At 42.7% G+C, this 17,326-nt stretch overlaps 1 protein-coding gene across 1 annotated transcript in view; it reads left to right on the top strand.

Annotated features, from left to right (window-relative positions):
• Positions 1-17,326, top strand: part of Grin2b (glutamate ionotropic receptor NMDA type subunit 2B) — a 435,636-nt gene that overhangs the window by 111,726 nt on the left and 306,584 nt on the right. The window contains exon 3 of the mRNA XM_005072886.4: positions 14,787-15,215. Coding sequence (XP_005072943.1) covers positions 14,805-15,215 — 411 coding nt within the window. The 5' untranslated portion in view covers positions 14,787-14,804. The remainder of the gene's footprint in view (positions 1-14,786; positions 15,216-17,326) is intronic.

Genomic DNA, 17,326 nt, shown 5'->3' with positions numbered 1-17,326 from the left:
ACGGGAAAGGAGGCATGATTTGTGACAGCCGGCCTTTCCCCTTTCACTCTGTGGTGAGGGTGGACATGATAATCAGGCTTGATGTACACACGGTTTCAACAGTGACAGAATGCTGCATCTGGTGACAGCAGTTGCTTGTCTCCTTGAAGAGCGGTATGAAATGTTAGAGTGACCAGTTTGCAGCTGTATTATCAGTATGATATGAACAGGTTCATGCTTTCCCTTTCCTACTGATTTTAATCTCCTTTCTGTACACTAAGAAATCTGGAGTCACATGTCACATCATTCCTTGACACAGCACTTGTTTCCTTCCTTTCTTGTGTGACTTTCTTTCTTTCTGTGCACTGGCTCATCATTTGTGTCGTCTGGGACAAATAACTCCAAAAGTGTTTCATGGAGTGTATTCTAACCAAATCATGGAGAAAAATGAAGGGAACTCAGGTCTCCGGTAAGCAGAGCGATTCTTCAGAAAGAGCAGTCCTGCCCAGTGCTCACATGTCTCTGAGTGAAAATACCCTGCTTGCCCCTGGATTTTATTTCCTAGCTGTTCCGATAACTTCTGCATGTTTCCCTTGCTCCTGATTCCTAGTGTTTTACACGTATCATCCTCAGAACGTTAGCTCCTGCAGACAACTCTCTGGGAATGCTCTTCAGACCTTTGTCCATTCTTCACAGGAGGCCAGGTACTCAGAGGGTGTTGCTGCTCCAAAGGATGCTTTCCAGGAGTGAGGCTGGACCACAGGTGTCATCAGGAGTCACTATATAGTATGGCAGGTGATACCTGTGGCATTCAAGCCTGGATTTTGCCAGTTTGAGCCAGAGTCTTGTAGGCAGGATGCTGGTGGCATGTGTATAGTTAATGTTTAGAGCAGGAAACAGATGGTACTTTGGATTTGTTTAATTGTAATGGCATCTAATAAAAGGACTGATCGCCAAAGCATGGGCAATGTGTAGAGGCCACCAGAAATGGTGCACTGTGTTGGAGCAAGCAGGATCTTCATATAGGGACTACCCTTGGGGACCTTGAAGGAGGAGGGAGGAGGTGATTCCTGGAGTCTCCAGTGGGCTGTATGGAACTCATGTGGAGAAGACCCCTCAAGGGAATATATGACCATCAGGGGAGTGATACATCTGACGTGGTGAAGGGTAGAGAAGGAGCTAGGAGAGCCAATACCTAACCTTTGGGCTCCTTCCTCTGTTGTTCGCCTTTCCTACTGGAAGAGGGGGCACTGAGAAACTCTGAGAGCGTTCACACAGAGCTGTGGGGAGTGGAGAGCAGATCTTGAGGAGTGAATGAAAGAAAGGCATTCACAGGATATTCAGATTGGAGGAGACTTCGAGAGGCCAATGGACATAGCTACTTCAATCTCTCTCCAGATCCCTGTGAAATCTGACTGGTTGGTGCATGTCTATAACTCGAGATCTCTGGAGGCAGGAGGATCAAGTTCAAAGTCATCCTTGGCTATCATCTAGTTTGAAGCCAGCCTGGGCTACAGGAGAACCTATCTAAAAACAAAAACAAAATAATATAAAAAGAAATACTGCAGGAGACTTCTATTTCACAGATGAGAAAATAGAGCCACAGGTCAGTTTGTGACAGAATTGGAACAAGTACAAAACCTCCCCATCCACAGTTCTGTGCTTTCTACTCATACAGTGATTCATAGGGAAGGAAAAAGGAGAGACAAAGGAAATTAGAGGGTTAAGTACCAACTAAAGGGGAATGCGCTGATCCTTGTGACATTAGAAGGATTTAAGCAAGTTCAGAACTTAATTATGATGGGCTATGTGGTTAACAAATGTGTGTATTGATTGGAATAATAAAGACAGCATTTGATATTAGAGAGTGTCTGATTGTACTTATGCCTGGCATAGTCAGCTCAGATAGGATAGCTTCTATTTCTTATTGATTCTGCTCTGGCCGCTGGTCTCTCTGAGGTACAATCTCTGAGGTTAATTGTAAACCTACACTCTGTGGTGAAGACCATGTCATGTTTGACTTTCAGCAGCACAGGCCAAGATAGAGAGGTTTAATGTATACACACACATACAACACGTATCTGGACATTGATTTATACATATATGTATGTGTGCAAGTAACAAGAAACGTTGACCTTGGAATAATCCCTGTATGATATCAAGAAGTAAAAACCAGTATTGATGCTGAAGGTATCTCCTCTTCATTTAAATACCTTGGAACATGAAGGTTCTAGAACATTACCTTTATTTGCTTGATCATTGGTGGAGTTGGAGGGTGGTGACTCATTATTGGTACTGTTCATTCACTCTAGCAATGGACTAGTGTTTATTGCACATTGATCTCATGTATGTCATGTTGTTAAGTACTGGGGATTGAGAAAGGAGACAAATGTGGTCTGTGCGTCATTTCATTAGGGTTGGCACAAGAGTCATTGTATTGGCAAACATATTGGAAACCAAGTACTTCAGGACTCATACTCCCATCTCCTTTCCTGTGTAACTGATGACTGAAGATATGACTCTAGAATATGATGGATGGCTATTTGGATATACATGAAGCTGTCCTATTACTTAGTATAAAATGCAGAGGCTATTTAGTGTTTGGTGAGGTGAGGAGGGAGCATTGCTGGTCAACCCTGAGATTTCAAGTCTATTTTCAACACAGCTCATGTTAGATTGTTCCTTGCAGACTTTAAAACAACCTATTTCTGAGGTCAGTGGAAATTGCACTCATGTCAAAGCAGGGGGAGGAGGGCGGCAGCTCTTGGGTTGCTTTCTAAGTAATTTGAATCAAAAGGGACTCCTTATCTGGCTCTGAGCAGAGCAGATTCACATTCAATGAATAAATATCAGGTGCCCACTATTTGCTAGATGCTTTCAAGTAAATTGTTTAATATTCACAATGACCCTTCGAGAGAATGATAATCCCCTTTTATAAGCAGGAAAATGCGGTCCAAGATAAGCAAGAATCCAAGTCAAGTTTCAACCCCAGATCCTGGAACCTTAGGGCATTGTTTGCTTCACTGTGTCTTAAAACCCTATTACATATTTCTGTTTGGGTTTTATTAGTTATTTTTCTTGTGACAAGTGCCTGACCAAAAGCAACTTAAAGAGAGAAGGGCTTGGTATTGTCATGGTCCAAGAACTCTTGCATCTGTGTGAGCAGAGAGATGTATGCCCATGCTTTACCCTGTCTCCTCTCCCACCTGATGATCCAGCGTAGGACCCCAGCACCTAGGATGAGGGGATCTATATTCAGGGTGGTCCTTCCATTATCAATTATTCCTCTGTGGAAACAAACTCATAGACATGCTCAGAGGTGTGTCTCCTGGGTGATTCCAAATCTGGCCACACTGACTATGATAATGAGCCATCATGTTTGTTTTCGTTTCCTGATAATCCCTTCTCAGCTGTTAGCAACATAACATGAGTCCCACAACACACTGCGCATGATCTTTGGGAGTCTTTAGTATGTGACCATGGTTTCTGATTTGTCTGTCATGGCTTCTTGAAGATTGGATCCATCCCACATTGGGTGTCCCCTGGCACTTAGAAAATTAGTGAGTAACATTCGTCAGACAAGTCAATTTTCAGAGTACTTCTGACCAAGAAGGATATCTCACATTTTATGAAGAAAGGAAGTGAGGAGTATAGACTCAGGACAGTGATCCAAGTCTTGCCAAAGTCAAGAAGGAAGGTTCCTCAAGCTGAAGAGCTTGGTCCTGCCTCAACTTGATGTGCCGTGCTTTGCTGAAGCCAATGAGAGGTCTGTCCCTTTCTGAATGGAGAGAGAGGAGGAGTAGAAGGGGAGGGGTAGATGGGAAGCCAGGCAGGGGAGGGTGGGGGCAGACCAGGAGGAGAGGAGGGAGGAGGAACTGCATTCAGTATGTAAAATAAGTGAAAAGTATGTTATTTAAATAATAATGAAAAGAATAATAAAAAAGAAGGGCTTGGAATATACTCAGACCATAGAAACAACCAGCTAGGGCTGGGAGAGGGTTTAGTTGGTAAAGTGCTTGCACTAGAGTTCTGACCCCCAGCACCCATGGAATCTCAGCCCTGGGGAGATGGAGACAGGTGGGTCCCTGGATCCCAAGGGCCAGCCAGCCCTCCATTCTGAATTGATAAGCTATAGGTAAGGCGACAAGTGATTGAAGACAATGCTTGTCATTGACCCCTGGTGTCCATCTGCACGTATACACACACACACACACACACACACACACACACACACACACACACACACCTATGGACATGTAGACACAAAATGAATAAGGGTTCAATGTGTGCCTATGGACGCTAAAACTTTGCCCTTTCTGCTATGATCCAATGTTTTCAGAGTTGCTCTGTTGGTGGCTTTAGTGACTTAGACTATATTCAGGACATAGAAACAGCTTCTCTCATCAATATCAATATTTTTAATTTGATCCAGCACAGGCTGCTTGTCTGCAGCCCAAACTTCATTTTCTGCAAGATTGCCTGTGGGCTGAGTGGTCCATCTCTATCCCTGCTCCTTGTTGTCCTTCTAGGGCTCTTGGGTTCCTTTCCAGCTGAGTCTTTGCCACTTCTCCTCTCTTATTTGATCATCCCATTTATTTTCCTTACCCATCCGCCTCCTAATGGTCAGGATGAAGCCAATCATTTTTATTAACACTTGAAAATGCTATTTTGCTGTTAAAGCACACAATTTCCTTAATCGGCTACAAAAGGGTAATAATCAGAATCAGGTTTCAAAAGGTTTGGCTTTCAGTGGGACTCCGCACACTGTCCTTGGAGACATATAAATTAATCATAATTAAGAACCATGTGCAGATGGTAGAAGAGGAACTTTGAATAGTTTTTTTTCTGTCTCTTCCTACAGGATATTAAAGGAAAAAATGTCATGAGTGGTTGCTTGCAGCTGATTATCTGTCTTTGCTCCTTAGTTATTTGTACAATTTTCCATGGAGAACCTGGGTACTGGCAGAACTGACACCTATTTGCTCCCAAAGCAGGGAAAGGCTCAGATAGAAAACCCTGTGTTGGGTTACTGGAAGTCCACATAATAGAAAGGCAATCAATTGGGCTCATGGAGTGAGGGCAGGAAGGCACTAACTCAGGAGAGTAAGGAAAGGCTCGACAGACATACTCAGAGCCCCTTTGGCCCCGTGCAGGGATGGGCAGATTTTCATGGGGCATCTGAGGAGCTTGTGGGCCTAAGAAAGCATCCTCTCCTGAAATACGAGCATTTGATTGTCTTCTCTCTGGGCATCTGTTGCTTGTGTCTTTCCCTTCCCATGTATCCTTGTTGCTGTTCTTCACCACACATTTCTCCAGAAGCAACTTGACGTAGGATCTGTCTTCACTTGTTTTCCAGTCCCATCATTTGTATCTGTGGTGTCTCGAACACCTTGACACCCATTCCCCACGGCAGTATACTATGTACAGGCAGGAGCCGAGTTCTACTTATGGCCATGCAGGCCACACAGCTTAAACAGTTTGGCATATTTGTAAGATACCCGGGCCAATCCAGCATTCTCCACTGGCTTCAGAGGGGTTCACTCTCCAGCTTCCCACCTTGCTCCCCTCTGAAGACAAAGCGGGGGTCAGGGAGACACAGTTCCCTGAAGAGGAATGGATGGGGGTTTACAGTGAGAAGGAAGAAATAGAACTCAGACATAGCTGTGAAGGTTAGTGTCAACCCCAACTGAAAACTGGCCCCTTTTATGTCTCAGTTGTACATATATCGCTGATTTTTACCCAAGTAACTAAGATTATTAATAATAATAACAATTATTATTATTATTATTGTGTGAGTATGGCTATGCATATATAATGGGCAGAGGACAATATTTTTGATATTGGGCTCTGTCCACCACGGGTTCTGGGGATCAAACTCAGGTCACCAGGCTTGTATGGCGAGCACCTTTACCCACTTAGGCATCTTGCTGGCCCCCTGTGTACACTTTAGAGATTGAAACTGGATTTGCAAACGTGCCAAATATGTAGATGCCATTGTATTTCACCTGCTGGAAATGGATGTGGGTCTTGTTCTTCATAATGGCATCTGACAGTGCAGGCTCACCATCTGTGCTACCCACACTGCCTGCTTCATATGGCTAGTGAGCATATCTGTTGTCCAAACTGAGTATTCTGACTCAAAACACCAATTCAGCGCTCTCTCTCTCTCTCTCTCTCTCTCTCTCTCTCTCTCTCTCTCTCTCTCTCTCTCTCTCTCTCTCTCTCTTTCTTTCTCCTGCGTGTGCGTGCATGTGCAAGTGGGGGTGTTGAGGGAAAGGGAGACAGAGACAAAGGGAGAGAGAGAGTCAATTGTCAGTTTTGTTTGTTTAGTTAGGTCTGTCCTTTGTGCTGTTTCATACTATTTTTTCAAGTCTAGCTTCAAGCTCACTAGGTAATGGAGGATCACCCTGAATTCCCAATCCTCCTGCAACATCTCCCCAGTGTAGGGATTGCAGGTGCATATCACCACACCTAGTTTTATACCACTGAGGATTGAAACCAGATCTTCACGCATGCCAGACACTCTGCCAACTGAGCCACATTCCCATTCTTTTGAGCTAGGTCCTTAAGATATAAAATTCCAATGTAGGAGGCTGAAAGGAAGGCTCAGTGGTTAAGAGCCTTGTTGCCCTTGTAGAGGACCACATATGGGTGCTACATGTACGTGGTGTACCGACATACATGTAAGCAAACACAAATATGACGAAGATCCTCAAAGAAAAAAGTCTAACTTAAAACCCAAAATTAACTTGGAACTTAAAATTCAAAAGTATGCTAATGAACAAATTCTTTAGGTTCCATTTTATAGGCGTGGTTAGAGATAGGTTAGGTTCATGACTCACTTGAGTTACTAGTTCAGACAACAATGCCCTCTGTCACCTCCTGCAATATTGTCTTACAATTTTCTCTGTAGAGGTTTGGTTAGAACATTTCCTTATTAATTTTGAAATAACTCGCAGTTGTCTTTGCTGTTATGAATATTATGTTTTCTGGTTGGTTAGAACAGAAGTATTGATTTTTTTCTAATAGGACCATTCATCTACAAGCCCTGCTGAGCTCCTTTAATTCAACCAGTTCTTATATTCTGTATGATTTTTTACATAGATAATTGTATTCTTGATGAAATGCTGATTTGCTTCTTTTCTCCCTTATTTTTGAAACCAAGCCTGATGTGGGCATTGAGCACAATAGACAAGCACTCTCCCACTGACCTGCAGCTCTGGTGCCTTCAAAATGTTCTTTTGAAACTAAGCCTCACTAAATATCAGGCTGGCATTGGGAGTCACTGAGTAGCCCAGTCAAACCTTGAACTCGCAATTCTCCTGCCTTAGGCTTCCAAGTAGCTGGAATTCTAAGCTTGCACTGCAAGACCCAGATAAACCTTTCACTTTCTGGATTTATTTTATTAGTATTTCCAGCAAATCTAAAAAAATTAACTTTGCATCTTCTCAGAGTCCAAAAGAATGATCAAAGGTTTTTGGTGTGTAGCTTTCAGGAGGAATCTTGGGATCTACTTTTCATTATCAAAGAATTTTCCTTGTTTGGATGTTTCATCTTTTCTGCTGTGGCTAGGCATTCCAATTCATGAAATGTGCTTTCTCCCTTGTGTTGAGATTGTCATGTGTATGTCTCCTTTGATCTTTTAGTATGACAGTTGCTTTGATATGAGTGCATACCAATCACATTTAATCATTGTCATTATTATCATTATTAGAAATGTGTTGGCTAGTCAATATTTTAGTTTTGCCTTTATATTCCATATGTGATAGAAGCCTGTAACCATCTTTACTTGTTCTGTCTGGATCGTGATTGTATTTTGGTAAGGGTGGAGTAGCGGTGGTGGAGGTTGTTGGGTGTAAACTGGAGAAGTTGGGATGAAGCTAGGTGTGATCTTGGTATGTTCTAGATGAAGGTCTTGATAACCAGTTAACCACTACTGTATAAAAATATTCAACATACTTTAATAATTTGACATTTTAATTAAGTATCATACATTAAGTTTAAGGGCAACTAATTTTCAGAATAATTTCTTTAACTCTTTTATAATTTCTGCTTTATATTATGTTGTAATTATGTTTTAAGTTACATTTCCTTTCATTTCTCTATTTATTCCTGTATATTACTCATCTCACAATTTTGTCATTGAAAGGGTCATTTGGGGTCTGGTTATGTCTGACTTTTGTACTGTATTTCATCCAATCCCTCATTCTTTCCTTTTTGATGTCATTGGTTTTATTTTATTTAATATTCATACAATATATTCTGGTCATGATTTCCCCCTCACATCTCCTCCCATCTCTTCCCCACCTGCCTGTTTGCCTCCATGCCTTATTTTCCTCACTCTTCAGAAAATAAACAGGCAAATAAAAAAGCAAACAAATCAGAATTTTAAAAAAGTGAAAAGGTGCAAGAAACACACTCATACAGTTGGAAATCATAATATACAAAATATGAGACCAAAAAATCTACAAAACAAGATCATTTGTTTGATTCATTCTTTGAGAATTTCATACACTATATTTTGATGATATTCTTTGTTCTCTGAGATGCTCTCATCTTCCTACCTACCCAACTTCATGCTTGTTCCCTCTCGTAAGAGACAAGCTTTAAGCCCAGGGAGCCCAATTTGTGTTGACTGCTCTTGAGCATGAGGGCTGCCCTGGAGTGTGGTTCATGCACACAGAGTCACTCTGTTGAAGAAAGCTGAGTTCCTTCTCCCAGTAGCCTTCAGCAGCAAATACCTTCTTGGCTAGGCGGGAACCTCATGCCCTCGTCTCCTTCTCAGTGCTGGGCTTTTGTCTGGCTTGGCTTTGTGTGTTCTGTCACTGACCTGTGAGTTCACACGTGTGTCTGCCCTGTTGTGTGAGTTCACACGTGTGTCTGCCCTGTTGTGTGAGTTCACACGTGTGTCTGCCCTGTTGTGTGAGTTCACACGTGTGTCTGCCCTGTTGTGTGAGTTCACACGTGTGTCTGCCCTGTTGTGTGAGTTCACACGTGTGTCTGCCCTGTTGTGTGAGTTCACACGTGTGTCTGCCCTGTTGTGTGAGTTCACACGTGTGTCTGCCCTGTTGTGTGAGTTCACATGTGTGTCTGCCCTGTTGTATCTTGGAAAAGCTGTTTCCTTGAAGTCATCCACTACCTCTGGCTGCTACAACTGTTCTCTTAGGGTTGAGTGAAATATTAGCTACAGTCAATCACACTGTGGTTTCTTAGACATGTATTAAAAGTGTGACTTTCTTTTCAAATACTCTCAAAATTTCAGTAGTTGGTATTTGTATTGTTACTCTTCAGAATGATTCGTATTTCACTTTTCCTTGATTTCCTCTTTAACCTTAATTAGTAAGTCTCTTTAAAAGTTTTAAATATGCAATTTAAAAAGTATCTCAAAGCCACACAAAGATAGATGTCTCTGAGTTTGAGGACAACTTGGTCTACATCGTGAGTTCCAGGACAGCCAAGGTTATATAGAGAGACCCTATCTCAAATAAATCAAAACAAAATTTTATTTTCTATTAAAATATATTTTTAAAAGTGGCAATTGTTACATTTTGATTCCACAGAATTTATTGGTGCATTGAACATTTAAGGCTAGTATGTATTCTCTTAAATGAATTTATAGATAGTTGAATCAATTTAGCTTTTTGTTCACAATTAAAACATGATTTATGTGTTACTTAATAAGGTGTCTAGTCTGTTGAAGTCATGCTTTTTCCCTTATGGAAATGTTAGCTGCTCTTTTCTACATGTCAACTTGTATTTTTAGATTCATATGTACTCAGGATAATTATGTCATCCTCGTGCCCATATGACAGCTGTTGTTATCCTCTGATGTTTTCACTGTTGGATTTTTGTCTTGGTATCATAATGTTGAGATGTGCACATTGACCTTCAGAAAGGTTACACTCATGTCTTTTACAGTGAAGGCCACCACAGCTTCCCTACCTTCTCATGTGGCAGGTTTTAAAGCCTACAAATTGTAGCCTTCCAGCTTTATTCATAGCTTCGGAAGCTCCTGGGTCTGAAGCATGGCTCTAGCACTGCTTTATGAGACACAGTCTCTCTCTGGAGTCCAGGTTGGACCCTAGCCTTCAATCTTCCTACCTCAGCTCCGTAAGTGCTGGGATTACAAACATGTGCAATGGCATCTGTCTAGGTCCCAAACTTTTAGTCCCTGGTTGACCACTGTCTCTCATATTCTCATCATAGCCTCTCTTAACAGTGTCACTTCAAGCAGCATCCTGATTTGGTGATGCTTGGCAACTTTGGCTTAAAATTTCCTACAAAGTCACATTTCATGATTCCTACTAAGGTTATCCTGGGACTCATTTTCCTCTAAGGAAATCGCTGGCCCATCTCCTCAACAAGATGTCTGTAGAGATGTTTAGGAGCAAGGGTAAGCTGCCTCTTGTAAGCACCATGGGCCTTAGAACATGAAGTCTTTGGCATGGGACACCCAGACCCAATACCAAGGAAGCAGAGGGCTGAGGAAGTGGATGGTCAGCCTAATCTTGCTGCCTTCTGATGCTATTTGCACCCCTTTTATGTGTGAATTGAAAACATGATTTGGGGGACATGATTTGGGGACATTGAGCATCAGGATACCCACTCAATGTTGGCCCCTTGCCTGAGTGGCTTCTGAATTCAGCTACATGATCTAGATGCTGTCAGCAGAACCAGCTGTCACTCTGAGGACGTTAGGTGACATCTTTTTCAGAAAGTTCTATCAGGAGAGAGCGGATGTCTTTTGCCCCATGTGCGGTCCCTCTTAACATTCTCCTCAGCCTCTGCCTGACATTCTCTCACCCCCACCTCCCACATGCTCACTTTGTGCTGTCATAAATAGCTTGGCTCCTTGAACAGCCTCTAAAAGCTTAACAGTAGCACCCTTTGCATCTGCAGAGTATGTTACTGTCTTCAAAGCACTTTCATATACATATTATCATCTGATCTTCACAAACCCTTCCAGGGATGTAGGTTAGGCCTATTATCCTGATTTTACCAATGACAAAGTAGACTACACCAATTAGGTGACTACCTCACTCTAATGCATTTCATTAAAATGGAACTGGTTTAAAGCCAGGTTAGTAGTTTCATACAACCATTCATTTGTTCATTCTCTCTTTTATCTACCTGTACCAAGGCGCTCCCAGAATAGAAAAAGAAAGGCTTTTAGAATCAGACAAACTTGACTATGAAAGCCTAATTTGCTATATGACCTCGGTCATGTATTTAACCTCTCAGATCTCTTTCCTCATTTATAACTTAGGGAGAATTATGGCTTATAGTGTTTTATAGGAATCAAGTAATGCATGAACACCTGTCAATCACAGTTTCTGTCACACAGTAGGTGAACTATTTGAAATACAAACTGCTATATATCACATTTTATGTGTGGTCTAATGTAGTGGTGAAAGCCTATAATTGGCTGTAGTTGATTGATTCTTTCCTGTTTATGGTATATGAGTCAGTGCTATATCCCAAGAATGTGAACAGAGATGAGACAAGACATTTCTTTTATGGCCATAAGAGTCTCTTAGACGATGATCTTCAATGGTAGAACATGTATTCATGACATCCTCAGCATCAAAACTAATGGACAAAACTGATGTCCAGAATTGGGATATAGCTCTGTTATAGAACATGCATGCAAGGTCTTGGGTTCAATTTCCACTGCTGCAAGCAAAAAGGAAATTAGGGGAAAACATTGTTGCAAGGCAGCTGGTATTCACTATAGTAGGGCTAACCTAAGAGGTCTGTTTGTGTAGAATTCACCCATTGGTTAAGATGGGTAGATCGGCCATCATAGAAATGCACTAAACAATCCCAAGCATTAGGTTGACCTCATGGGCTTTGAGGAGAAGTCAACGTAAGTGTTTCCCAGTTCTCCCTGGGAGAGTGAAGTAAAATGCAGAGGAGGAGGCTAGCATGAAAGAGTGGTGTGTTCAGTGTATCCTTGGTTTTTCTGAAGAAAGGCATGGCATTATTTATCTTGAACCACACATTTTCTCTCAGCTGCTCCCCCATGTCTGACATTGACTTTGTATTCAGAGCTCTCTTTCTCTGTTCAGCTCCTGGTCCCCCTGTCACTGCTATCTCCCATAATGCATTACTTTGTAAAGAGCCTTGCGCTATCCTGAGTATAAAAGAGATGCTTGGTAAAACCAGATCCTATTCTCTGAATGTCACCACTAGCCATTGTGTAGAAGAGTGTAATATATTGTGTGAGAGAAAATGGAGGAACAGGAGAGGTGTTTAAAGAGCAAATAAAAGCTTGAAACAGAAGAGCACTGGGTGCATTGGAGTTAATAAACTGTTGTGGCAGAGCAGGCCACTTTTAAATGTGAAGAAATCCAATTTAGGGACTTATAACTGTAGGATGAGAAGCCCACCGGAATGAAACTAGTGGATAGATTTAGCCAAATTCTAAATGTCCAGGTTCTCATTGAAAATCAGCCCTTGGAATTGAGCATACATCTTCCCCATCTCTTTGAGATACTAAATTCAACTGTTTCCCACTGAATATTTGGTGCTACTCAACTTCTGGATTCTACTGCCTTTTTTTTAAACACCGAGGAGGTGCCCAGTCCCCAGTGTCACTGGCAGACCTACACAACCCATCACCATGGGCTTTTGGAACCTAGGGAGTCATTCCTCATTTCCATGGGATCAGAGACCAGAAAGCTGTCAGGAGTGAGCTCTGGCCGTGTGAACTACAGAGACACTCCTCTTAATTCGGGGGAAGTGAAGCAATCAACCCAGGTCTTCTCTTGGCAATGCTGAAGGACGACTATAACAGCAAGAGTTCCACAAGGTTTTCTGCCAAGAACTGGATTGGATTTTGTGCTTCCTCAGCCACAAAATGTCCCGGCATCTCACTCCCAAATCACTAACGCCCTTCGTGGTCAGTCTGCTCAGCTTGAATACTTCCTGATTTTTTTTTTGTTCAATACCTTCATTATCAGCTTTTTCTTTTTGTTAGCCAAATTCTCAAATTTTTAGGTCTATAACATATCCCTGTTCCCCTTTTTGGGTTAAAAAAGCAGGAGAGATTAAACCACATTTTCATGTTTGATAGAAAAATGACTCTCTTCTAGCTCTGGGCCGTTTTCTCGGAGGACAATGCTATATTAATCTATTTGCATTCTGGTATTGTAACACCATTGACCTTGGAGGATTGCATAACTGTCTTGAGCTTCAGTTTCTCCATTTGAGAAATGGGAATAAAATGTCTAATTTGTAGGATTTTCATGAGAAGAAAAGAGATTTCACATGATGAGAATACCTTCCAGTGCACAGTGGATAATACTGTACGATAAATGACCATTTAAAGCAAAGCAACACAGGCGGGACCCATTCCCATAAAATAAGAGGCACTTAGAGCGAATGATGAGAAACATAAAGAGAAATGACCGAGGCTCATATTCTACAGAGTTCTGCATCTTTAGTCTGCTGCATGGTGTGTGATTTAGGAACCTGTGTGGAAATAAAAAGGGAGGGGCTCTTTGCAGAAAGAAGGTGGTGAGTTGTACGAAAAATATATAGGGCCACCCTTTCAAGACTGGCACTCCATGACTCCAACTATGAGTAGTATTGGCTTATTTGTATATTTTGATGCCTAAAATGGTCAGGATGACACTGTTCTTGTAATGCAGTAATCGCTGATGTGTAAGGCAGTGTGGGGTGTATAGTGTCATGGAATACAAGCTAGAAAATCAGAAGATTGGGTTCAAGATGGCTTGAGTGGGGCTAGACGTGGCTTGGCGTTATGGGCGCTTGTTGCATTCGCAGAGGACTCGAGTTCAGTTTCCAGGGCCCACATTGTCAGCTTACAATCACTTAGAGTGATTCCAGTTCCGTGAGATTTGATGCCTCCTCTGGACTTGGAGGGTACCTGCACACACGTAGTATAAACTCCAAACACACACACACATTCTCTCTCTCTCTCTCTCTCTCTCTCTCTCTCTCTCTCTCTATCTATCTATCTAACACACACACACACTCTTTCTCATTCTCTCTCACACACTCTTACTTTCTCTCTCTCTCAAGAACACACACACACACACACACACACAAAATGTAATCTTATTTTCTTAAGGGCTGTTTTTGTTAAGTCTTGGGTAGGTCCCTTAACTTCATTGAACCTTGGTGTCAACATATCTAAAATGAGGTACTAATATTCCTTTTAATTTTTTCCTGATGGGTGTTTACAAAGATAAATTAAAATTAAGTACCCAGGTATTGCTTCTCCGATTTAATGTTAAGAGACAGGAGTCTAACAGGGAAACACGGAAGCTTTTCCAGGCTGTCACTCTCTAGGAGGCAAACATGAGGTCCAGGCCACAAGAACACGGGGCCTCCTTGCCTGGAGCTTGCTGGATTCATCTTATCCAGGCCACGTTTTGTGGCCAGCCTCTGTTGAGCCCCCTTTGCAGCTCACTTGGCCTGGTCTTTGCCAAGGACAGCTCAAGGATGGTTATAACTAGACTGCCAGGGGTCCCAGGCAACAGCAAGCCCCCTCCTGCTGTCTCCAGTGCGTGCTTGGCTAGCCCACGCTGCCCAGCACTGCCTTGTCTGCTTTATCTCTGTCTGTTGGCTGCCGATTTGTCTTGGTCAAGGATTTATTAGGCTTTTGAAATTTTCTTTTTCTCTCATCATGCCCAGAGAACATCAGAATTAAGACTGGGGAGAGAAATGGAGTTTGGAGGCTGGCAGATAGAGTTTCTTGACTCTCCAGTGATCAGACACTGCGAAGATGTGTTCCATAGCGCACCTCGTGCTTTAAACTACTCTCTCCCTTCTGTTTGCAGAGAGTCGACAAGCTGAAGATGAAGCCCAGCGTAGAGTGCCGTTCTCCCAAGTTCTGGCTGGTGTTGGCCGTCCTGGCCGTATCCGGCAGCAAAGCTCGTTCTCAAAAGAGCCCCCCCAGCATCGGCATCGCAGTCATCCTCGTGGGCACTTCAGACGAAGTGGCCATAAAAGACGCCCACGAGAAAGATGACTTCCATCACCTCTCGGTAGTTCCCCGCGTGGAGCTGGTAGCCATGAACGAAACTGACCCAAAGAGCATCATCACCCGTATCTGCGATCTTATGTCCGACCGGAAGATCCAGGGGGTGGTGTTCGCTGATGACACTGACCAGGAAGCCATCGCCCAGATCCTTGATTTCATTTCTGCTCAGACGCTCACCCCTATCCTGGGTATCCATGGGGGCTCATCTATGATAATGGCGGATAAGGTAAAAGACGGCTATTCTGAGGAGCAAATGATGCATTGTTTTTTAATGCCAAAACTAAGTAGTTAAACACAGAAATTTACCAGGGCACATAAGGGTGAGTGAAGAGACGAGATCTAGTCAGATAGTTAGATGAATGTGGGAAAGTGACCCGAGTGTAGACGCGCCCAGAGCAATGGTTCTCAACCTGGGGTGGAACCATCCTTTCACGGGGTTGCCTAAGACTTTCAGAAAACACAGATATTCACGTTATGATTCACAACAGTAGCAAAAGTACAGTTATGAAGTGGCAACAAAAATAGCTTATGGCTGAGGGCTGAGGGCTCCACAACATGTGGAGCATTAGGAAGTTTGAGAGCCACTGCTCTAGAGTTCAGGACAGGTTCATGTGTCTGTTTGTCTGTGACTGAGAGATATTAAAACTTGGAGTCTTGGTAGTTTTTTTCCCCAAATAGGTATGTAATGAGATCCCTCAACACTGTAAGGCACCCCTCTTCTATCATGATTACTAATTTCTCCCCACAATGGTTGTAAGAATTTCAAAAGAGAAATGCCCGAGGCAGGTAGTTTCTGTCTATGAAGACTCAAGTGTCACAGGAATAGGATGGTATCCACTCCCATCTCTGGATCTGTACATTCTAAGGATATTAGCCACACAGTCACAGCAGCTATGTTTTCTCCAATATTAGATCTGAAGACTGTTTTAACTGTGGTTGTACACTGGAGTCACCTGGAGGGCTCTGAATGGCCCTGATGTCTGGTTCCATCCCAGTCTGGGATTCTGAGGTCTAAAAATCCTCCTCCTCAGGTGACTCCAGAGTTATGGTTAAGTGAGAATATTGCTGTGGAGCTTCAGAAAGAAAAAAATGCCTGGACTCACGTTAGGTTAAATGTCTAACGACAGGCGGTTTCTCATTTGACATTAGCCCTGAGTCTGAAATCACAGAAAACACCTTCTGCTTGGATTTTTAAGCCATTGTTAATTACTCAGTTGCGTTTTTCTCACTTTACTGATCAGTTCTCATGGCTTAGCTTCCATAGCTGTCATACCCATGCTTTCAGCAGTCTTACAGGGATTCACCTTCCTGCAGTACGTGGGAAGTTTGTCATTTTCAGAATCATTTCCACCTTTGTATTGCCATCTTAAATTCATTGTCATCACTTTCAGAACTGCCTTTAGGCTTCTAGCTAGAGATCATGCTGTGTGGTCAAGAGTGTTTGTGAGCACCCCAAGCCTCACCTCACCACCCCAAGCATGGTGCTTCACCAGATGAGAACTGCCACAGCACAGGCTTGGCAGAGAACCCCTGTGACTGGTGTCACCATCTGTTGGTGGCAGAAGGGATGACTACTGCTTCTGCCTCCCATAGTTCCATTCAGGAAAGGCTGGAGGAGCTTTAGAACCACGTGACAAAGGTGTTCATGTGGGCGCCGAAATGAATGTTAGAAAACAAATGACTGCCAGGAGTTGCTTGGAATGAACTTAAACACAATGGAAAAGGTACCAACCTTGGCAACACACACTGAGTGCTTGCTTCGGGTAGACACCATTTTAAAAGGTTGTTGTCCTTGGTAAATTATGTTTTATTTTATGCATGGTATTCCAAGGGTAGAATATTGCATTGGAAGAATGCTGACATGATTAAGATTTGAATTTTAAAATCATAAATAAGTGTGTGCTCCGTTCTGGAGTACAACAGATAAAAAATGATTTTGCTGCTGTTGTAGTTGCCCATCTGAGTTATTGCAAACCTATGTTATTTCCCTCGAGTAGGGAACGTGTGCATAAGCTGATTGGTTGCATCCCCCTGGTGTCTCTTGCAAATTCTCAGCCTGAATATAAAACTGGGAGCTGAGGTGCAGTCTGGGTGGAGGCTGGGCTTTCTTACTCCCTGGTGCATTCTGGGTACACTGAGAGTGTTCGCCGTATGCTAAGCAGTTAGCCTGTCATGCACTATTTTATTTAACACCACTGAGCTAAATGGCAGTGCCTCTCATTCAGATGGGGACACCAAAGCCCAAAGAAATTAAACACCACATCCAAAGTGCTGTTGTAGGAACTAGAAGCCGTACTTTTAACTGCCGTTGCCAAGGAAAGGATGAGGCCGGCGGAG

This window comes from Mesocricetus auratus, unplaced genomic scaffold (genome assembly GCF_017639785.1).
Source record: "Mesocricetus auratus isolate SY011 unplaced genomic scaffold, BCM_Maur_2.0 Super-Scaffold_100001, whole genome shotgun sequence".
In the NCBI taxonomy this organism is placed as follows: domain Eukaryota; kingdom Metazoa; phylum Chordata; class Mammalia; order Rodentia; family Cricetidae; genus Mesocricetus; species Mesocricetus auratus.
Note: the sequence above shows the minus strand (reverse complement) of the source record. Positions and strands in the feature narration are given on the sequence as shown.